Source organism: Hemicordylus capensis, chromosome 11 (assembly GCF_027244095.1).
Source record: "Hemicordylus capensis ecotype Gifberg chromosome 11, rHemCap1.1.pri, whole genome shotgun sequence".
In the NCBI taxonomy this organism is placed as follows: domain Eukaryota; kingdom Metazoa; phylum Chordata; class Lepidosauria; order Squamata; family Cordylidae; genus Hemicordylus; species Hemicordylus capensis.
The window spans coordinates 5,784,660-5,808,474 of NC_069667.1; the positions used below are offsets into that span (position 1 = coordinate 5,784,660).

General features: G+C 47.1%; 1 protein-coding gene across 3 annotated transcripts in view; it reads right to left on the minus strand.

Annotated features, from left to right (window-relative positions):
- The window catches only part of TMEM164 (transmembrane protein 164), a 69,691-nt gene that overhangs the window by 22,697 nt on the left and 23,179 nt on the right, over positions 1 to 23,815 (minus strand). For 2 of the 3 annotated variants that reach the window (XM_053273478.1, XM_053273479.1), the window contains exons 4-7: positions 22,410 to 22,476; positions 10,172 to 10,250; positions 7,440 to 7,540; positions 227 to 6,456 (exon numbers count right to left, since the gene is read on the minus strand). In XM_053273478.1, coding sequence (XP_053129453.1) covers positions 6,250 to 6,456; positions 7,440 to 7,540; positions 10,172 to 10,250; positions 22,410 to 22,476 — 454 coding nt within the window. In that variant the 3' untranslated portion in view covers positions 227 to 6,249. Of the gene's footprint in view, positions 1 to 226; positions 6,457 to 7,439; positions 7,541 to 10,171; positions 10,251 to 22,409; positions 22,477 to 23,815 lie in introns of those variants that run through there. The other variant, XR_008311583.1, reaches the window with a different exon arrangement.

The window sequence follows — 23,815 nt, forward strand, 5'->3', positions numbered from 1 at the left end:
TCCAACCATACAACTGCAAACATGGCAATTAGGACAAGATCTGGATACTTTAATGTTCAAGGAAAGGTATGCCAGAGGTTACCAAAATACTGCAACGTATTTAGCCTTGGACACACCAAATTGCCTTTTTAAGGTAGTGGCCAAGCTTTTAGCCACCATCTTCCACATGGGCCCAAACATAGAGTGGCACTTAGCACAGAGTAATTAATGCAATGACAAGTTACTCTTACATGCATTAGCATATTTATTCGTTTTAAATTAATCTAGTTGCCTAAAGAACAATTTTATGCAGAGATGAAAGACATTCAAGGACAAGCATACAAAAAATGCCAAGAACCAATTTTGGTTTTTTTAAGAAGTCACTCAACAAATCAAGTTTTTACTACGTTAAGAAGTTTACAAAGTTTAGAACACAAGTGACAGCAAACAGAGCTGTGTGGCCAGTGCCTGGAAGGAGAGAAGAGAAGAGCTGCCAGCTTTGGAGGTGGGCAAACCCACTCCCAGCCCCATCAGTCTTCACTGAAAGAACTGGCACTGAGAAAAAATGCAGGAGGATAAACACAGGGATACAGGTTGACCCTGAAGGATATAAACATAAGTGCGTGGCTTCCATCAAATGGTAAGCAAACAATTTGCAATGGTTTAAAGACTAAAGTAGCAGCGACGTTAAGGGAATTACAATGATCAACACCAGCCTCATTCCTTCTCCACTCCCATTTCTAAGGAGTCCCAAAAATACAGGTTTTACCTGATCCGATTCTGGCCTGTGTTTAGCAGAGAGATCGTAGCAACCCCCAGAAACTTGCAAGTTCTCGGAGAGCACCATTAGAACATGTCCTCAATCTCCTGCTTTGGGGGGGGGGGGCGAGAGAAAGCAAGTCTACCAATACAGTTACTGCAGAAATTAGAAATGGCACTATGTAATTTAAGCTTCACCTCATCCCCACCACACAGGTAATCACAGACATCCAGGAAACTGGCATGTGTCATACAGAGCACTGGCACACCAAGTCAAGTGCGTAATACATTGCAAAGAGATGGTGCTTCAAGAGGAACACAGGTAGGCTGTATAAAACACTGAATTATAAAATAGAGATAATATCAAAACCCTGATGGAGGCTACAGGAGGAGAGTAACAGCTACACTGAGGTACTAAGACGTTAAAGTGCACGAATAAACCCACCCACCCCCAGCCTCCTACCTCTGGTTTTACAAAAGGCAGTATCTGCTGAACAGGCCCCCTACCCAAAAGCCCTAGGGAGTTATGCTAAGACCATGGATAGGAGCAGGATTAGATCTAGTTTGGGGGATTACACATAGGAGCTATTTAATACAAGAGAGCATGGCACAGACTGGGTTCCCACGGAGCCTGCTGTGTAGGTCAAGTGGGTCCCGTGCTACTCGGAGACCCTTTGGAGAACAGCACCTTTGGGGTCAAAGTGGACCCATTTCCTTCGCTTTCTGCCAGCTCCGCTCCTTGGAATGGATTTTTCATTTGAGCTGAAGCTCATTACAAAGGAGCACACAAAAAGTACATTTGGCCTTGCAACCACCACTGCGCACCACCAGCTCATTGAAAGGCATCCCATCTGGATAGGCAACCTTGTTGCCAAACATTTTGTGTTGTACTTTCAGAAGGGAAGCCCCTCTCTAAACAAAGGAGGCATTCCTTAAGACCACTTAAGACAGGGGCTGCGTCTGCCCCGTTGGCATAGAGGGATTAGTTGAGTTCTCCCTAGAGCAGGGCTGCACAACTCCCCCCCCCCACCGCCTCTGCAGGTGTTGGACTACAGCTCCCATCATCCTTGACTACTGGCTTACTGTGGCTGGGGATTATGGGGACGATAGTCCAAAAACAGCTGGAGGGCCCAAGAACCTTGCTCAAGCAAAGACGGGGGATCTTTGCGGCATCAAGAGACCAAAATGGGCTACAGAACACTTACTTGGGAAGCCAACCCAAGTTGTACTGGGAAGAGGCTTCAGCAGGGAAGAGATCTTGTGGAATTCTCTGCCACAAGATGTGGTGACAGCCAACAACCTGGATGGCTTGAAGAGGGGTTTGGATAACTTCATGGAGGAGAGGTCTATCAACGGCTACTAGTCGGAGGGCTGTAGGCCACCTCTAGCCCCAAAGGCAGGAAGCCTCTGAGTACCAGTTTCAACAGCAGGAGGGAGGGTGTGCCCTCAACTCCTGCCTGTGGCTTCCAGCAGCATCTGGTGGTCCACTGTGTGAAACAGGATGCTGGACTAGATGGACCTCCTTGGGCCTGGTCCAGCAGGGCTGTTCTTATGTTCTTATCTTAGTGGAATGATGAAGAATTTTGCCAATTTCCTGGGTATTTCTATGGCTAGTAAAACCAGACTTAGTAGCTGATTGACTAGGATCACCTTGAAACACTTATTCTATATCGACTCAAATCGTAATATTAGTTTACATAATACAAATGAATGAAAGATACAGTTCAGGCACCAACATCCACAATTGTACACAGGAATAGGCCGCAGAGCTTTGAAGGACATTACAGCAAAACGCACCCCAAAAAGGTGCATGGACCCAGCGGAAATGCGATTTAAGTTTAAATGTCTTAAATTGAACCCAGCTTAAAAATGCATGAACTCAGCTTAATTATCCATTCATGGTTGGTTATGGAACATAGAACAGGGGTTATTCAGGTCTATTAAAACTCATCTAGATTGGATAAGACGCCATGTGCTTTTAAATCCATCAAAGCTGTGGTGTTTTGTTTTTAATTAAACTACCCACTTCAGAAGTGGGGAAACACAGGCCTGCCTGAGCAATCCGTCTGAAATTCCTCAGCCATCTCATTCTCAAAAAACAGAACTAGCTGATGCTTTGTGCCGAGTGCCCCAGAGACTGCATCGGCAGGCAGGACTATTTTATTTGTCTTTATTTTTCTGTGTAAACCACTTTGCAAGCTTGGGTTGAAAAGTGGTATGTTAATATGCGTAGTCGTAGCAGAAGAACATGGCACTTTCAGGAGTAACAAGCCACTTTGCAAGAGAGTTCCAAGCCCCTGCCGATGGAGGCAGGAAGGAAGCCCCAACGGTTACCATCATTTGCAAAAGGAAGGAAGATTCGGCCGCTGTGGATGAGCAAGATGGCCAAACTACTCGAGCTAATTCTAAAAGAGTAGTCACTATCTAAAAAGAGTCAAAACATTCATACTTCAGGGTTAATCCTGAATTACTGTACACCGCCTCAGAAAACTATTCCTCCTACCACATTGGATAAGAGATTACAGCCATGCTATTTAGCTAGAAATGTTTGTCATTTGTACACCTCTTTTTGAGCACATATAGGTGGCCCTTGGTATTCCCAGCCATTCCGTTCTCACCTATAGGTGCGAATATAGAAACTGTGAACAACAAAACCTCACCCCTATGGGAATCCAGGGGTTAGATTCTTACACCTAAAAAAAAAAAAAAAGGCCAAAAGGCAAGGAGGAGGCAGAAAAAAAGGATAAAAGTACTGTACCTTGCTCTCCAGGTCTGCAACTCTCCAGAAATGCCCGCCCCAACCCCCAATTCCTGATTTTCAAAAATTAAAAAAAAATCACAGAATTTTATTTATTTTTATGCTGTGGATAAGGAAACCAGGTCTCTTAAGACCCATCTCCAGCCATGCGAAACCGCGGTTCTTGAAACCGTGGGTAATGAGGGCTACCTGTACTGTATTTACCTTAATCCCAGACTAGGTTTTTTCTTTTGATGTTAGAAACCGGGGTTATCATTTAAAGGGGGCCATCTTAAATTCAGAGTCATCTTCAATTCAGGTAAATACGGTAGACATATTTGCGAGAGCAGATTCTCCAGACCACAGACCAGCTATGTACCAGCTGAGTTGCCAGATGTTGCTGGACTCCAACTCCCATCATCCCCAGCCACAATAGTCAAAGGGAGCTGGACGTTTAACAACATCTGGGGACCCACATTTGAGAAGCTCTGCTGTACAGAAAGTTGGGATGTCAACAAGGGCTTCTCCTGCTGATTATGCTCTGCCAAGGGCAAAACTTACACACAAGGTAGCAAAGCACCCTACATAGGAAGCTGCCATATACTGAGTCGGACCCTTGGTCCATCTAGCTCAGTATTGTCTACCCAGACGGGCAGCGGCTTCTCCAAGGTTGCAGGCAGGAGTCTCTCTGCCCTATCCTGGAGATGCTGCCAGGGAGGGAACTTGGAACCTTCTGCTCTTCCCAGAGCGGCTCCATCCCCTAAGTGGAATATCCTACAGTGCTCACATGTAGTTTCCCATTCAAATGCAAACCAGAGCAGACCCTGCTTAGCAAAGGGGACAAGTCATGCTCGCTACCACAAGACCAGCTGTCCTCCCCACAGATGCCAATTCGATTCAGGTTTGGTCAACTAGAACGAAGGACGCAGAAATGCCCCCTATGCTGCCCCTTGCCTAAACAACCCTACCTTCCCTTGCTGGATGTAAATGCTGACCATCAAAGCAAGACCTTCTTCTCAAGGTGTCCAATGGTTGCAGGACGGACAGCACATTTGCTTTGCGCAATTCGCCTGGAGAAAGCATGGCAATGGTTGCACTTTCACACCTAAGGCAATAGAAACCCAAGGAATACAGGGGCAGGGAGAATTGCAGAGTCACTGCAGTCATGCCCTGAAACCATGTGACCATGGTCCACGTCGGAAGGGAATCGAGATTTCACTCCTTTTGAGTCCTCCCCACTGCTCAGGTTTCCCATGTCTACCCCTCTGGTCACCCAGTGGAACCAAGAACCAGCAACTCATGGGAGCAGTTAGGAATGCTGACTAGACCCCACAGCTGGGAGGCCTTCTTCATTTGAAATACGCTTCTGTTTGGAGAGGGCTAGAATTCAGACCAGCCCAAACTGACAACTATTCCTATCAAGTTGCCGCTTGCAGGAGGGGTTTTGCATGTCATAATTCGCCGCTTACCTGGTTACATCCTTATTTCATTGTCACCTTTTTCACCAATCAAATTAACGAGCAATCCCGGACTGAATCCAGAGATGGCGGGGGGGGGGATCCAGAGAGGCTTAGGAAGTCAACTGTAAGCAAGTACATTGTTCTTATTGTTCCCCATTGTTTTAACCAGCAAAAACAGAGCAGAACCATGCTCATGTGCACTGATAATTAGAAGATGCCCAACGAGTCCATTAATCACAATGGGCAGTATGAAAACAGTCTAGCTAAAGACGGCGAGCAATGCACAAAATTAGGGGTGTGCAAGGGACCTTTTTGGCAATTTGGTTCGAATTCGGTTCGAATCCACAAACCCATTTGCTCAAATCCATTCAATCTGGTTCAAGGGGCTATACTTGCCAAGGGGAATCCGGTGAGGATTCCCCTTTACAAGCAAAGGGCCATCCTGCCTTTAAAAGGCTTCTAAGGGTGGCCCGGGGGAGTGGGAGGGCACCTGACCTCTGGCGGCTCCTCGAAACCACGGCACTCTCCCCGGCAGCATGGCAGTTCCAGCCTTGGCACATGCACGGAGGCCATTTGAGTGACTTGCGTGCATGTGCAGAGGCCGGAACTGTACCACTGCCATGCGGGCCACACTGCTAAGGGGAGTGCTGGCATTTAGAGGAGCTGCCAGCCCCAGCAAGGTGCCCTCTCATCACACACACCCGGCTGCCATTAGAAGCCTTTTAAAGGCAGGATTCCCCATTGCTTGTAGAGGGGAATCCTCACCGGATTCCCCTTTACAAGCATAGCCCACCAAACTGGTCCGTAACAGACCGGACCCGGTTTGGTTTCAACTCGCACCGGCCACCTTTTTTTAAGGCCGGTTCGAGTTTGATTTGAACCCGTTCTGCACACCCTTACCCACAATGCAGAACAGACTTCAGTCTATTCAATTTGCTTTATTTCTTTAAATTCTACCAGTATAAAGTATAGCAACCTTGTAAAAACAGTCATGACAAGGAGACAATTCTCCCGCAATGATGTGCCAAAATGTGGGGAGACCCCGAAACTCTGAAGCTCGAAAAGGTACAAAGCAGCAAGATTCTGCTCTCGAGCGCACAGAACGTACAGCAAGTGAACATCCCCCTCTTGGTGGATTAAGGCCACAAGGTTCGCCATTGGCTATGGGCAGTGAGACACAGGAGACGGGGCAGGCCCCGGGGCTTGTAACCAAAGGAACTGCTAAGACATGGTACCGTTCTCATCCCTTTCTCCCCCAGCACAGCCACCAACCCCTTTCTCCTTCCTACAAATGCTTCCCTCCACCGAGAAGCCTTAGTATATTTTCTTAGCAGGGAGCGGTAGCAAATCCACCCAGAACCTGAAGACAGGGATGGCACCGTAGAAGACGACGGTAATGAGTTTCCCGTGAATCATCGTCATGATTGTCTGATGCCCAGAGGCCCAGAGCCTATACCAGGGGCCGTAGAAAGGATCAGAAATGGCAGGACACAGCATGTTGTTCAGATTCACTTCCGTGACCTGGGAGGGGGAGAGCGGGGGGGAAGAAAGCTCACTTCACCAGTTCTTACACGAACCCAACACCCTGCACTTCACTCTCAGACCTCCATTGCTCATGACTGAACTGGATATCAACAGGTTGGCCAGACACAGGTGGACCAAAATGCTGTGCAGGTTTGGGACTCCTGTGTGCACAGTCAGTACCATGGCTTATTTATTTAAAATAATTGCATCCGGCTCCTCTGTGCAATTCTGCCTGGGGAGCTCATAAAAACAATCTCCCCCGCTGGCTAGGCCGAGAGGCCGCTTTTCAAGTGGTGGGCGGCTCTCATATTTAGCAGGAGGAGAGCAACTGGCCCTATCCAACCCCAGAACAGTATGTTGTAGTGGCTGTTTTTGGAGTCTGCGTTTTTAAGATTGTGAGCCCTTTGGGGACAGAGCACCTTCATTTATTTTTCTATGTAAACTGCTTTGAGAACCTTTTTGTTGGAAAATGGTATATAAATATTCTTATTTGTTAATAAAGCAAACAAAACATTACATTAATAAAATTCAGTTAAACACCAGATTCAACTAAAACCAGATTTACCATTAGAAACAAGCAGAGAATAAAAACTAAGATGTCTCTATAAAAAGGTGGGTCTTGGAGCTGCTGCTTAAAACCCCCGAAGGGGAGAACATAGCAGTGCTGTGCAGAAGGGCATTTCAAAGTCAAGGGGCCACAACCAAAAAGGTCCTTTCTCTGGTCCCCACCAACTAGATCTCAGTCAACAGCAAGTCCACAAGCAGGGCCTGAGATGTAAAGTGGAGGGCCCTGGCAGGTTCATATAGGTGGAGATGGAAACTTAAGGCAATTACTAAGTCATTTTAATTCCAATTAGTGCATGCAGCAACTTAACGTGTTCGCCCGTGCTCCAGACTTGTCCCATTTTTCATTTAAAATTGTACAGTGAGTGGGGTAGGCAGATGCTAAGCAGATACAACGACCATCAATATCCACTTACCAGTCCCAGAATTTGTAGAATAGTATAGTGATAGACAAACATCAGCCCCGTGGATAGCAGGGCCCACCAGAAATTGCAGGATGGCTCAGGAGTGTAGACCCCTGTTAGAAAAGCAGACCAGGAAAAATCAGTGTCCCGCTAACTCTGGAACAAGGCACCAAGAAATGAGATTGTGGAATGCTGATCGGTGAAACCAGATGAGGGGCAGAGTGTGCCTGTTCCTCAGGCTGCTATCAGAGACAGGTCCTCAGACAAATCTGCAGGTACGGCCTCTGGAGATGGGATGCTGGAGGCGGCATTTTTATTCATCCCTTCTTATCTCTCCCACTGTGAGCATTTAGATTCTCAGCTCCGTGAGGTTGTAAGAGATTCGAGATGCCCAAAATCCCCTTGCAGTATGGGAATAGATGGGGATCTCGGAACCCTTGCATTAACAAGAACTGTGGGTTCTTTTCGATAGTCTTGGCTGTCAAGACTCTCAGGATCCAAGAAAACACGAGGAGAATGAAGGGGTAAAAATTAATCAAAAGGTTTTATTTCTCACCAGATTCAGGTAGATCTCAGCATACAGCAAAAATACTTCTCTCTCACGAAGCAATCACAAAACTAACAGCTTTGAGACACTAGCAGAATAAAAGATCTTTGCAATCACGATTTCCTATATACTATACCCAAAGGGAATCTCGCCTTGTTCCTCTTTTTGCTAGATGCTAGGTGTTGTCAAATTGATTGATCGATTCCCTTCTTCTCTTCCTCTCATCACGATTCCCCCCTACCTATCTCCATACTGGGGGTTTTGTATCCTTTTCTGATCACCTACACATTAACAACGATTGGATAAAGAAGGGGTCTTGACCATTAATGACCCATGGTTAAACTTGCTCCCTTTGACACTTAATATCATTGGCCAAGGGTGGTACTTACGCAAGGGAACCGAAAAGTACAGGTTCTGGGCAGTACCAATTGTTCTCAAGCGTGATGCTTGTGGTTAGCATACTCTTAATTTTCAGCGAAAATGAGGAAGTTCGCCTTTCACAAAAATTGGGGAAGTTGAGCTCACACTGAGCTGCCTGGCTTTCTGAGATTGAAAGCGGGAGGGGCTGGGGGCTATCCGAAACAGAATGGAAGATGACACTTTGCACTCTGTATAGGCTCTGGAGGTGTGTGCGCCCAACCGTAAAAGGGATATCCACTTTGGACATAGTGTGGGAGATTTGGGAATTCACTTATATGACAGCTTTCGCCCATGGGTTCATGCTAAGGCCAAGGCCTTAACTGTGTCAAACAAATGGACTTCTGTCAAGCATTTATCCAGCATAATATGGCTAACTTATCAAATACAAAAGTGACCCTTACTAGGTCTTACAAGGTCACACTCACACATTCTATTGATGGTCCATCAAAACAGAGTTTGCTTTCTCCCTTCATTCTATAAAGCGTGTTTGCATTGCCAAAGCGGAGACCAATGCTGCCTGGATTCCGTTGCAGCTGGGTTTTTACGGAGGAAAGTGGTCAGACTGAAGTTCACAGCTGTCAGGCCAGCACTAGAGGGCAGCAGAGAGCTGTGAACCACAAGGAGGAGCTCATCCTAAGGGAGTGAACACAATGGGCACCCGCCTGCTGTTTACTCCCAAGTCAGGCTGATGATAATCAGCAGGTCGCAGTGATAGGAACCTAGGCAGCTGCCGTATACTGAGTCAGAACCCTGGTCCATCGAGCTCAGTATTGCCTACACAGACTGGCAGCGGCTTCTCCAAGGTGGCAGGCAGGAGTCTCTCTCAACCTTCTCTGGAAATACAGGAAGATTCTTGCATGCAAATTCTCTTCCCAGAGCGGTCCCATCCCCCTCAGGGGAATATCTTACAGTAATGCTCAGACATGGAGCCTCCCATTCAGATGCAACCAGGGCAGCCCCTGCTTCCCAAAAGGGGACAAGTCACGCTTGCTGCCACAAGACCAGCTCTCCTCCCAGCCTCACAACAAAGGACACCAAGTTAGGTGCACAATGCCACATGGCAGGCATCATTATGCCCACGACTACTGCACCCATTCAACTGGATGCAGTGCCAGATTTAGCATTTGCAACGTGCTGCAGCAGGCAAGGGCCTCCCTTCAGGCGAGGTGTGCATGTGGGTGATCTAACTTGGAATTTTTATGCTGCTAGAACCCTATAGAGAAGAATGTGACAGAAGGGACAGCATTTGCACTAACATTCTCCTTTGGGCTTGAGGAATATCCTGCACACCTTTGCTCCACCAGTTGGCTCTGATACCTGCAGTGATCCTCATCCTCCACCCCCTACTGGGCTTCCAAACCCCCCCCCCCAACCCTGAGGACAATCCCACATGTCACTGTGTTAGCTGGGAAGTGTACACTCAGTAGGACGCTCCAGCCAACCAACATTCCTTGACTAGTGTGTGACAGCAGGAGAGAAAAAGATATCGGAAAATGTACCATGTGTACCAAAGAGGCATGAAGTGGCCTTTATCTACGACAGGCTTTTAATTGCAATTAATTTTAAACTGATCGCTCTCATCCCACGAAACTGCTTTAACTTTTTTATTCTGTGAAATGGTTTTGTTTTTACTCTGTTTTAAAAATTGTTTACACATAATCAGGCAGTATATAAATATGGGAGACAGAGAGAAAAATATAGGCAAGGTGGTTGCAGAACGGCCGTTCTAGATTTCCAACAATCAGCCGGAATACAGCACCTAAAAACCTCGACATACCTCCTTTCCGTAGCAAATAGATGGGGACGATGTATAGCATCACATGTTGGATATAGTAAACCTCCAGTTCAAACGGCAGCTGAGGAAAGAGGGAAAACCAGTGAGGGTACGTTGCATACATTATTGACAGCATCTTCTTGCAACCAGCCACTTGGAGATGAGCACAAAAAGCAACCACAAGACTGTTATTACTCAAGACTGAAAAAGGAAAAAGCCATGGGTATGATAACAGCTAACATTTAAGCATCTTAAAGCTCCATCAGTTTCAAGAGAAGCAATTAACTTTGGCTTTATCATGCCCAATGCTACTGATTATTGATGATAGTCTGTAATCAAAGCATCCTTCTTCCGGAAAGAGTACCATAACCTCCTTTGCATTAAGCAAGAATTGCCTTCAAGCTCACCAGCTGTTTGCAATGCATTTTCTTTTCCATGATAGTGACTACCTTCCTGAAAGGATTTTGTTTTTGAACACACAAGAGAGCCAGCATGCTGTCGTGGTTAGAGTGCTGGACTAGGACCGAGGAGACCCAAGTCAAAATCCTCATTCAGCCATGAAACTCACTGGGTGGCACTAGGCCAGTCACGTCTCTCTCAACCTAACCTACCTCACAGGGTTGTTGTGAGAGCAAACAACCATCATGTACACCGCTCTGGGCCCCTTCGAGGAAGAGCAGAATATAAGCGTAAAAATAAAATGCATACAACAAACATTTCTACAAGCAGATTCATTTATTAACCCAACATGTTGGGGAGCAATGAAGCTTGATGCAGTTTTTTATTAGGAATTGTTGACTGAAAACTGCAGACCCAAAATGCTTCCAGATCAGTTGCACAAGAAATCCAAGTTACTGGTGCTTAAAAGCAGATTCCGCACTGTGCAATCCAATTCAGAGCCGCCACAGATGCCACAGCTGACAGAGCGGCTCAAGCGTTCGAGGATAGCTGGACACAGCTGGCTCCTCCGATTAGGCTCAGCTCCTGCACAGTTGAGGGCAGGGCTGGCTGAAGGCCGTGGGGAAGGCGGAAAGTCGGCAGCAAGAGCAGGTCTCCTTGTGAGCAACCGTGCTCATTCCCACTAGCTGGGCAGAGAAGCAACTTTGAACGTGAAATTTCACAAAAGCAAAGCACCTCTCCCAGTGGATGTTCTTTTGGAACAGGGAACATTTCCTCATATCCTTTGCTATGGAAACTGCAGTGAGAACTTTTTTTGTTGTGGTTGAAAAGGGGTTTATATATTTTAACAACAGCTGCCAGCGTGATGTAGTGGCTGGAGTGTTGGACGAGGACTGGGGAGACCCGAGTTCAAATCCCCGTCCAGCCACGAAACTCACTGGGTGACTGGGCCAGTTACTCAGCCTAACCTACCTCACAGGGTATACCACTCTGGGCTCCTCCAAGGAAGAGCAGGATAGAAATGTCACACACACATACGTATTTTAACAACAATTAATAATCTTGATCCAGAAGCTTTTACGAGCAACAGGGAATACTCTGGACTGTAGGTGCAAAGGTGGTGCTCTGCAGTCCCGTCCCACCCCGGCCAGTGCTGGATCCGAACCCAACACCCTTCAATTTATCCATTCAGGACCCATTGCGAGTTCAAGTTCTGACACTAGCACAGGAAACGTGGGCAAAGCAACTTGGTCCCAAAATGCTCAGCCCAGAAGCCCAAGTGCAAAATCCATCCCTGATCACCATGGGCCTATCCACACATCTACAGGCTGCATGAGCAACGTCAAGGGCAGGCAGCTTCCGTGAATCTAAAAGGCGACTCCTTACACGACTCAAGTGGACTGATAAACATCCAAGCAGGAAAACCCAACACGCAGCTGCAGGTGTGCTTTGGCGGTTTGCTGAAAAGTTCTCATGCAAGACGTTTTCAGAGGGATTCCCCAGTTCTAGATGAAGACGGAAACACAGGCCAATTCGTTCCTCCCAGGCTCTCCCTGATGTCTTAGGCGCCTCTATGGTAGCCAATATGTTGTTGGCAATTATCCAACTGCACAAAGAATCTCTCTGCAAACAACTGCGTCCTAACACCATGCAGAACAAAAACAATCTTTCATGGTATGGAAATTGTTGGCCCTGGAGTCTGGCTTGCCGTGTGAGGCCCTTTCCGGGTTCAACATCACACCACTGGCAACCTCCCTAAACAATATAATTAACACATTAAGCAGCCAACACACCCTCTGTAGGATCTGGAGAAGACAGATACTACATCAAGACAATTAGATGCCACTGCTCAGAACTGACTCAGCTTGCAGAAATGGAAGAGTTGCGTTTATGTTTGTTAATTTCGGGGTTACAGCACGAGGGACAGAAACGAAGGCCTCAGAGGCAAGGCATACCAGCTGAAATATTGTTTACTGAAAGTAGCTCGTTCCCAGGAAGGATACATTTGACTCGTTTTCTTAGTGCACAAGCCTATGCATGTTTACTTGGAAACAAGTCCCACTGTGTTCAATGGGGCATCAATATTTTTGTTTCTGAAAGAGCTGGAAATGCTATAATCTTTAGACGCATATAGCCAGAGGGCCTGTGGGTGAGAGAGAGGTACTAGTAGACTCTGGGTAGCCTGCAAATATATCGCCTTCACAAAATCTGAAGGGGAAAACCTAAATGGGGGTGGGAGTGGGAGAGAACCCTAAACTGCCCCAATATAACTCAATGGAGTGCAATGTTCATAGACCAGGGGACAGTTAACAGACAACTAAGTAAGCAGAGCTAATGGAACTCAGTGGCGCAAAGGAGGGCTTGAACAAAAAGAGCAGGAAATTTCTCAGCTTGAAGAATACTCCCTCAAGTCAGTCACAATCCCTTCTACTTCTGAGGGGAAAAGGTACCTAAAACTTTCACCATGCTAAGGCGCAGGTTCATGTAACATATACACAACAGGGATATACTGCAACATTTTTGCAGTATATATTGTAAACAGTCTCGTTTCCCCCAAGTGTGTTAGGATTGCAGCCTTTCCCAAAGAGACATTTTATTCTAGGCCCAAAGTTGCCTTTCACTAACAAGTCTGTGTCTTTTCCTCACTCAAGGCTTTTATGCAGCCAACAGGCGGCTTGCTGCCTTCATCTCCTTACTACCAACCCTGAAGCACTAACACAGAACTATTTGACCGCTGAAAAGTATTTTAAAGATGTCTGGGCTAGCCAGATAATCTGCAATGTGCACCTATGATTTGCTTAATATTCAGTTTAGTCCTAGACAGAACAGAAACAAGAGCCTCTTTGTAGGTTCAGCTCTAGGCACAAGTTACAGAAACGACAGATTTCTTGAGCCCACTTCTAAATAGAGAGGTTTCACTTCACAAACATTCCTGTTGGTTTGTTTGTTCTTTTAATTCCACCTTGAGCAAATCACAAGAATTGTTCTGCAATCCTGAAGCAATTGCTGCTGATATTATCATCACTTATTCATATTGCTGTGGTTTTGTGGGATACCAAATGATTCATTGATGGCTTCCAGAATAAACTTGGCATCTCCCAAGCCTTATATCCTTGAATTCCTGGAAGGGACCTCTGGTCCTCTATCAAGTTCCCTGGTTTAGCCAATTCCTGGTCACTTTTCTCCCTTTAGAAGCTGCCCAGCTCCCCCTGGGATTATATATGAATGTATACACGTATATACGTAAATGAATTCCAGAATACTGCATTGCCACCTTGGAAACACTTGGGTTGAGATCCCGGTGCTTTCCTAAGAGTCCTGCCTGAAACCTGGGAGAGCCGGTGTGGTTCGGTATAAGGCTGATTCCTATGCAACTCTGAAATATATCAGCTGACAAGAGAGGCAAACAAGAGCTAGAGTGGGAGCAACCGGGGTGATTCACTTAACTACACGTATGACCTGGATTGCCCCTGCTCACTGGGCAAAGAGGCACCTTTTAACGTGGTGATTCTCTTTATTTAGCAGGGGGAGAGTAACTGGCCCTATCCGCCCCCAGCACAGCATCCCTCCAGTGGCTGTTGCTGGTGTCTGTCTTGTGTTTCTTTTTAGACTGTGAGCCCTTTGGGGACAGGGATCCACCCATCTTATGCATTTGTTATTTCTCCATGCAAACCACTCTGAGCCATTTTTGGAAGGGAGGTATTTTTTTACATTTATAAATGGTATAGATATCAAATCAAATAAGTACAAATAATTCCCTTGCCTATGCAAGGAGGTCAGGCTGTTCCAAGCCACACAAGCAGCCAAAGGTTACTGCCACCTGAACTTAGCATTGGCTCTCTCACTCACACATGTTTCGAAATTCTGCAGAAACTCAAAGCAATGCCACAGAGAGGCATGAGTCATGCAGTTGTTTGAGGGGGATATTTTGAAGCTTTGGTGACACTTTGCAAAAAAAAAAAAAACCACCAACCCCCACCCACCCCCACTTCTATTTCCTTCCTTTTTCAAAGGACTCTTGCATGGAAGCAGCCCAGAGCACTTGTGGCCTTTTCAGGCCTGACTCCCTCGCCTGCAAACCGTTGGTGTTTCATTCGTCTCCCAGTTAAGCGCAGCAGCTGCAGTCCCTCCCTCGCTGCAAACAATCAGGGACTTGGTCTGGCTACCGTTTATTGGCCCAAGGAGATGGTTGCACAATTGTTACTGTTCTTACCAGGAAGAGGTTGCAAAACATTTTCCGGAACCTATGAGGGGGATTGTTGCAGAGAACTCCTGAACACAGGGCTTTGGGGGTATTGGGGCCTGGCCACCAAAGAGAGACTTCAACCCTGATCCCGATAAGGAACGTCTGAAGTCACCGCAGTACTGTTGGCCAATATCTGTTTCAGGAAGTTACAGATATGGGGTTTGCCACAGCCAGATGGGGAGATGAGGATTTAGTGCATGCACACACGCGTGCTTAAACTTAAAATAAAATCTCACCCTCAAACTCCCCCAAAAGATCTCAACAAGAACCATTGGCAAAGTCTGCAGAATCGACTTTGCAACTGAATAGGGCGCCTTAACTTATGAAATTGGTATGTTCATACTAGGTAGGGAGGTAACACAGGAAGCAGCTTTATAGCAAGTCCAACCCTTGGTCCATCTAGCTCAGTAGTGTCTACACCAGGCCTGGTCAACTTCGGCCCTGCTGCAGACGTTGGCCTATAACTCCCATAATCCCTGGCTATTGGCTACTGTGGCTAGGGATTATGGGAGTTGTAGGCCAAAAACAGCTGGGGGGCCTAAGTTGAGCAGGCCTGATCTACACACCGACTGGCAGCAGCTCTCCAAGGTTTCAGACAGGAGTCTTTCCCAGCCCCATCTGGAGATCTGCCCTGGACTGAACCTGGGACCTTCTGCATGCAAACACGAAGATGCTCTCCCACTGAGCTACAGCCCCAACCCCACATCTACGGTGCTCACATGTAATCATCCATCTCATCACAAACCAGGGCAGACCCTGCTCGCAAAGGGGACGATTCATGCTCTCAGCCACAAGACCACCTCTCTTCCTCGGTGGTTTTAGGTCAGGGTTTCTTAACCTTGGGCCCCCAGATGTGGTTGGACTACAACTCCCATCATCCCCAGACATGGCCTTTGTGGCTGAGGATGATGGGAGTTGTAGTCCAACCACATCTTGGGGGGCCAAGGTTAAGAAACCCTGGTTTTAGGTCATAACAGACACAGTAATATATAGAGCACAGAAAGCATAGTAGGAACAATAGAAGATCCTATTCATACATAAACACCAAAACACAGTGTTTCAAGAATGAGTAGGAACAATTCAGACTCATGCCCCATGTATGAGGGGAGGAGATGAGAGGCATCCAATTCTGCTTCAAAGCAAACCGTAATTTATTGTTTTGTCTGAATCTGACAAGCTATAGTTTGCACCAAGCCAACCTAAAGCAGCAGGCAACTATGGTTCGGGCAAACCACAGTTTACTGGGTGCCAATGAAATGGCAAAGTATGGTTTAGTAACAAAAAGCCAGTTTAGAAATCTTGGCCAGTAAAGGGAGGTGGGAGTTCATTAGCCCAAGAGAATGAAAGAAAGAGTGGAGGTCTCTGACCCTCTACACACATCTGCTACTCATTAAAGGTGCAATATTCTAGGCTAATGTTACAACAGAAGTATACATCAGAGCCTGACAAGTCTCAGGCGCCAGGGAACCATGGCACCAAGAAATTTAACCATGGTGCCTAGACCAGGATATTCAGAAGCAGAGTTAGTTAATAAAACCTTGATTTGTCCCAGGTAGCCTTGTTTCTGTTTGAAGTATGTTACCTATAAAAGGGGTAAGTAGCATTGAGCATCCTCCTTCACAATGTCTGCTACTAAGTTTGGGAATTTTATCAAGTGTTCGTTGTCTGACTCCTCTAATTTTTTGGTCTGACTCAAAGGAAATTTGTCAAAGCCTGGCACACATTACTCCCTACAAAAATCCACCGATACCCACTTATTCCCAATACGGTTTGCATTATCTAAACTGATTGCAACTCGGCCTTGTTGCCCGTTTAAACATTTCTAGCTCCTGGAAGCCCTGCCACCACGCTGTCCCAGCAAGATGAGAAGAGACAGCAAGCCCCTGACCTCCAGGTATGCTTCTATTTTTGTTGTGTCTGAAGCAGTGCTCCGCGGACACTGTTCTGCAAAAAGAAAGAAGGAGAGCACGCGTGACTGCCTTAAACCCAACAGAATCTGTTAAGGGCAGAGTCTGCTCAGTTCAATGCACAGATTTCATTCCTGCCTCAGAATTTCAATCCAAGTTACATATATCTGCAATCACCTTATAAAATGATGCATGCAGCCAATTCTCTACAAGGAGGAGCCCAATTAGATCTACCAAGTTAGTTCAGTCAGGGAGGAGAGCTGGTCTTGTGGGAGCCAGCATGAATTGTCCCCTTTGCTAAGGAAGGTCAGCCCTGGTTGCATTTGAATGGGAGGCTTGATGTGTGAGCACTGCAAGATATTCCTCATAGGAGAGTGGTCACCAGGCAGCAGGACCAGACCCCCAAGTGTCAAGAGGAATGAGGCAGATATTGCAATTCTAAATGCCAACAAGGAGATGGTGTAACTGAAGGCTGCAAATATTTTGCCTGCACCCCACAGGGCTTCAGGTGACACCTTGTTTATGCCAATCTGTCTGCTGGCTTCCAGACCTCTCAGTGGAAGCAGAATGCCGACGACTCCTGCGGCTTGAAGAAAGCCTTGCACCAAGTTTTGTGATGAAGACAGGTGGCATTTAACGCAGTTGCTTCTACAAGGTGTGACAGCTTCTCCTCTGCCCGCATTAAAGTGATCCAACAGGGAGGGGGAGGAGGATTAGGAAGAAAGGCCAGTTAACAGGTCAAGCACATTCGGTTTTTATCAGCTTTCTGTAGATTAGCCGCTTAAATCACTCAGAGGAAAACTTTTCAGGGAGGAGGTTAGACACACTTTTTGCATTCGCTTGTTTTGTTCAGTGTTTCAGGGGCGTCACTCCAATTGAACAAGGCGGGGTATCTGTTGGACTGCATTCGCCCACTGGAATCTGCCAGCACAACATATTTGAAGACCACCACCACCACCACCACCCCGCCCCACAAATATCCCAGAGTAAAACATAGTGCATTGGGCTGATTTCAGTGGTAGGATATTTCTGAGCCAGGGGAAAGGGGGGGGAAAGAGGGGGAGAGCATACATATGAATGTGTGGGAAATGTGTGCTATTATTTGCATAGGAGGGAGAGAAAGCGTGTGCTGAGAATGATTGCTTTGTTTTTTCACCATGTCCTTACATTTCTTCTGCAGCAAAGACATGGCAGGGGGGAGAGAGAAAGGTGGGGGCCAGGGGGGAATTTTCGCTTTTGTCCCTGGGCTCACTCCAACCTTGCTATGCTCCTGAAGCTTCTCTTATCAACCATGACCAAAATAAAAAATAAAAAATGGTCAGGATGCTGTTCAAGAGGACAGCATATATTATGGAAATAGCTTGTTTACACTCTTTTCTGTCAGTTCAGAGCACATGCTTATTTATAGCTCACCATCCCAGAGGCTTATAATGGGGGGGGGGGCGGGAGAGGCATGATGTCAAAAACGATATCAAGCCTGAATTTCAGGGGCTGACATCCTGATGAAGTGCTAGGGTAACCAGTCCAGGCCCGGTTGCCACTGGCTCGCTTGGTGGCAACCCCAAATCAGACTCTCTCTAGGGTTGGCCCCAGGGCTCTGGAACGCACTCCTGAATGCTCTCAATCTCTGGCGGTTTTTAAACAGCTTTTTGCAAACACACCTGTTTCATCCGGAAAATGTTTACGGTGTTTGCAAAGAGTTGGCAAAAAGGAGGTTTGCAAAAAAGGCAAAGGTTTATGATGTTTTACAGTTTTATGGTAATTTTAATGTGTTTTTACATGATTCTTAGGTCTTGGTGGTTGTTTGGGTTAAATTGTAACCCACCCCAAGATGTTTACATAGGGCGGTTTTACATAGGGAGGTTTTTATATAGGGCAGGATTAAAAAAAATACAATAACTAAATATAGATAGATAGATAAATTAATAACAAGGCCTGCCACAGCTGTGCAAGGGTGCTTGTGGGAGAGGCATGCCCCAAACCAGAATGCAGACTCCACACAACAGCCTAGCATGACTGCAGGCGTCTTTTCTCAAGCATTTCCCTAAGTCAGCCATGGTTTCCCCACTGAAAGTTACTGAAGGAACCCCCCCAAAAAATACAGAGGGGTGGGTTACGTGACCCCCAGCGGCATCTTGCAGACACGAGGCCACCTGAAACAATCTCCTCTTTGAGCTCTCAGGCTGGGGGCACCAGCAGGGATTCCTACCTGGGGAACCACCAAGCCTGAAGCACACCCGAGGTGAACCTTCACATGCTAGGAGAACCATCAAACACATACACCAAATGCCACAGCAACACAGGAAGCTACCATGAACTGAGTCAGACCCTTGGTCCCTCTAGCTCAGTATTGTCTGCACTGACTGGCAGCAGCTCTCCAAGGTTTCAGGCAGGAGTCTCTCCCAGCCCTCTCTGGAGATGCTGCCAGGGAGGGAACCTGGGAGCTTCTGCATGCAAAGCAGATGCTCTGCCACTGAGCTACAGCCCCACCCCTTCAAGGGGAGATCTTGCAGTCACCCATCCAAAAGCAAACCAAAGTGGAGCCTGCTTAGCAAAGGAGACCATTCTTGCTCACTGCCCATAAGACCAGCTCTCCTCACAAGGCACCACGTCCCCTGGTTTAACTGCAGTCCTCAGAAGCCAGCCTGCTTAGAAAGGGCTTTCAGAAACAAGATTTTACAAGAAGAGAATTCCATTGTATGGGGCACTCACCATCTGACTGAGCACACAGATAGTAATATCAAGAGGGCTAATTTTAGTGGCAAATTTCAATGGCTGCTACTCTGGTGGCTATAGGCCACCTCCAGCCTCAGAAGCAGGATGCCGCTAAATCCCAGTTGCAAGGGAGCAACAGCAGGAGAGGGGGCATGCCCTCATCAGCTCTTGCCAGTGGGCTTCTCAGAGGCATCTGGTGGGCCACTGTGTGAAACAGGATGCTGGACCAGACAGGCCTTCGGCCTGATCCAGCAGGGCTGGTCTAATGCTCTTAGGGTTTAATAGAGTCGTTTTCTCTTTTTCACACACTGACACTCCATGTTGGGAAGATGCACCAGCTTTTACGGGTTTTCCAAAATGCACGTGCGTCAGAATAACCTGAAAGCAATTCCTGCGGTCAGACCATTCCTACTGGATTTACTTTTAGCAGCGGTCAGCAAGACTAGCAAAGAGAACAGTTAGTAATTGGCTTTGCAATGATACATTTCACTTCAGGCTCCTCTCAGCCAAAGCCATGATAATCTTGCTAATGAAGATCATCGTTAATCGGGTCTTGGGCTACCCAGCTCTTAATTTTTGAGAAGAAACCATTTCCTTAAGACAGACTGTGCTCTTAAGAAGACGGCAAGGGAAAAAAATTCAGAAAAATTAGTTGGCTTTTTGTTTTGCTTTGTTTTTTAAAACATAGGAAAGTTCCTTTTAACTTTGCTTTCATCAACACAGGAAGGTGTGTTGTTATAAGACCCGTGAAAGGGCCTTCTCGGTTGCTGCCCCACTTCTCTGGAATTCCCTTCCCCTGCAGATTTGTTTAGCTCCTTCCCTGTTGATTTTTAAGTCTCTATTGAAGATTTTTCTTTTTCACCAGGCTTTTGCCCTGTAGTTTACCTATTTGGTTTTTTCTTTTTTGTTAGTTACTTTAGTTTTATTTAGAAAGTAATTTTCATGCTGTCTTGTTTTGCATGTTTTTGTACACCGCCCAGAGTCTTCGGAGTGGGCGATATATCAAACGTTCCAAATAAATAAATACATAAATAAATAAATAAGTGAAGGACAAAAATCAATGCATGCCCAGTATCTCATTACAAAATATTAACTAGAGTGACAACATTTAATCAATTCATTGGTTAGCTAAATGTTTTAAGAAATTAAAAACATGCCCCCATTGCTTGGGCAACTTCTTTTTTAGATGATAGATAGATAGATAGATAATCTACCAAAATCATGAAGCTAAAAGCGAAGAAAATATGGAATATGGGTTTTCTTTTGCTTCAAAGCTCCGAATAATCAATCAACTGAAAGTCATCTGTAGAAAGACAGAAACATAAAAAGCTGCCATCTATAGAGTCAGACCTTTGGTGCATCTTGCTCAGCATTGTCTACACTGACTGGCAGCAGCTCTCCAAGGTTCTAGGCAGGAACCCTTCCCAGCCCTACCTGGAGATGCTGCCAGGGATGGAACCGGGGACCTTCTGCCTGCAAAGCAGATGCTCTGCCACTGAGCTATGGGGCCCATTCCGATGTATCAGTCAGCAGAGGATTCTCTCACCTCCAGTACAATCTCAGCCTCTCAGGTAAGTGCAGTAATAAAACTATGAATCACAGTTAAATTGGGGCTTAACTGATGCACGAGCAAAGTTCTTTAACAGCTGACTGTCATGAACCGTGTGCGGTCAAAGGCAACTACGCGTGGCAGACTCAGCACCGCCAGATAGTGCCATGTGCAGAACTCTACGCCGGCCCTGCTTGGAGTCAGGTGAAGAGATGACGCAGCCCTGCCGAGGCGTCGGGCTCCGTACGGTCCCCCCTGGCTGGACCTCTCTCAGCGGAACAAGAACCTTCTGCATACAGAGCTCTGGCCTTTCCTTCCTCAAGAGATTCCCCTGAAGCTTCCTCACACTGAATCAGAAAAATCATCCCTCTGGCTCAGTACTGTCTACAGGCTTCCTTCGAAGGTGCATGCGCGTGCGCACACACACCAACCCCCGGGCGCCCATGCAACTGTTTCTGGTGGGGGCACAGTTTCTGCTGCATCTGCTGCCACTGCCCAAGGCCCCATTTTCCCGCCCGGGAAGGGACGGGAAGCATTGCCCCATTTCCCCCCCTCTCCCCAGCTGCACTGCCTACTCCCTCCCCACCCACCCCCCCCACACACGCCATGGCTGGGCCTTGGCCGCCTCCTCCCGCTGCTCTAGCCAGAGGACAACGGAGAGAAGAGGACAGGTGACGGCTCCTCCCCCGAGTCCGGGGCAGCCCAGAGAGACCAGAGGTGGGGTTAAAAAAAGTTTCAAAAATGCATTAATTATTTCTGGGGGGCTGGGGGAATTTTTAAAAAATAATTGATTCCTGGAGGGTGGGTGGGTGGGTGTGTTATGTGCGCACACAGCCTTGATAGTGCTGCCCAGAATGAAAAACTCTTCTTGCTCACTGGTGATAAAAAAACTAGAGGGAACACTGATGGTCTATACTGGGAAGAACAATAATTCTGTCCTGGCTGGCAAAGGTCCTTCAGGGTTTCAGAGAGGGATCTTTCCCAGCCCAGCCTGGAGATGCCAGGGATTGAACCTGGGACCTTCTGTGTGCAAAGATGTTCTACCACTGTGGGCAGGTCTATCAGTGGATACTCGTCTGAAGGCTATAGGCCACCTCCAGTCTCAGAGGGAGGATGCCTCGGAGTACCAGTTGCAGGGGAGCAACAGCAGGAGGGAGGAGGGCATGCCCCTCATTTCTTGCCTGCGGGCTTCCCAGCGGCATCTGGTGGGCCACTGTGTGAAACAGGATGCTGGACTGGAGGGGCCTTGGGCCTGATCCAGCAGGGCTGTTCTTATGAGCTACAGCCCTTTCTCATAAAGTCCACTGCAAAGTTCAAATATATCTCCAGGGGAAGAAAAGAGTGTTTATGGAAGGACCCATGGAGGAAACCTCTAAAGAGAACACAGGGAAGATAAACAGGGAGAGAAAGATGGGGTTTGCTCACCAATCGCGTGTTAACCACAGGAAACAGCAAGGCCAGGAGCGCCCCATTCAGCATGTGCATCTGCAACCTAACAAGAGAAGAGCGGAGGGTTCTTTTTATAATGTCGCCCTGTCCACCTGATGCTGTCAGAAACACACTTTGAAACATCTGCCAACAGAGTTAGGACAAATTCAGTGAGCACAGATGGTTTCAGAACATTAGTAAAGTGGGGTGGAGAAATTTCTCTAGTACTATATATTTTTCCCATTTCCAAAAATGCATTCTTTCACAAAATTAATTAGCAACACAAATTGAACTGATACAACAGTAGTCGAACCGAGGTGTTTCACAGTTGTGATTCACTTTTTTTCCCAGGTGACTTTCCCTAAGAAGCATACTTCAGGCACATCTCTCATAGGACTACAGGGATTCATGGAGGTTCATGGAAGAGAGGTCTAGCAATGGCTACCCGTCGGAGGGCTGTGGGCCACCTCCAGCCTCAAAGGTGGAGAGGGCGGCCAGCAGGCGCTCCACTCGAGTCAGGACGCTGGTGTGCGTGTGGCGGCCCTGCCGCTGCCCGGTCCGCGGGGCCTGTGCAATGGCCCTGGTCACCCCACCCTAAGGACAGGCCGAGGGATAATTCATGTTTGCTACCACAAGACTAGCTCTCCCCTCCCCAGAGTCTCAGGCAGAGTGGAGTGGGACAGTCTGGACATTGTTGTCCCCATCTCCTCTTACAGACCCCCGTCCGTCTCAGGACCGTCTGTCCACTCAAAAAGCATTGCAATCTCAGCATTGGCTTTAAGGAGCCCATTAGAGCCCCTGCCGTCCTGTCCAATCCTGTAGCTCTCATGGAGGGTTCTGCTGTTCCCGCAAGAATTTGGTGTCTCCAGCCTTTACCAGTGGCATCCCTGCTACCTTGGCAACTGGGTGAATAATGTTTCAGTAGCTGAAGTCAAAGGCTCAGTGACCGGCAAGACAACTTTTGAGTTGCCATGTCCTAAAATATGTATAAGTAAATATATATCTGGCATGTTAAGTCAGGGCATTTTCCAGAAATCTCATCTCCCTACAGCTAGTAAAACTAGACCAGGTCTCTCTGGTCTAGGAGAGGAGAGCTGGACTTGTGGTAGCAAGCATGACTTGTCCCCATAGCTAAGCAGGGTCCACCCTGGTTGCATATGAAAGGGAGACTAGAAGTGTGAACACTGGAAGAGATTCCCCTCAGGGGATGGAGCCGCTCTGAGAAGAGCAGAAGGTTCCCAGTTCCTTCCCTGGCAGCATCTCCAAGATAGGGCTGAGAGAGAGAGACTCCTGCCTGCAACCTTGGAGAAGCCGCTGCCAGTCTGTGAAGACAATACTGAGCTACATAGACCAATGGTCTGACTCAGTATATGGCAGCTTCCGATGTTCCTCTGGTAAAAGGG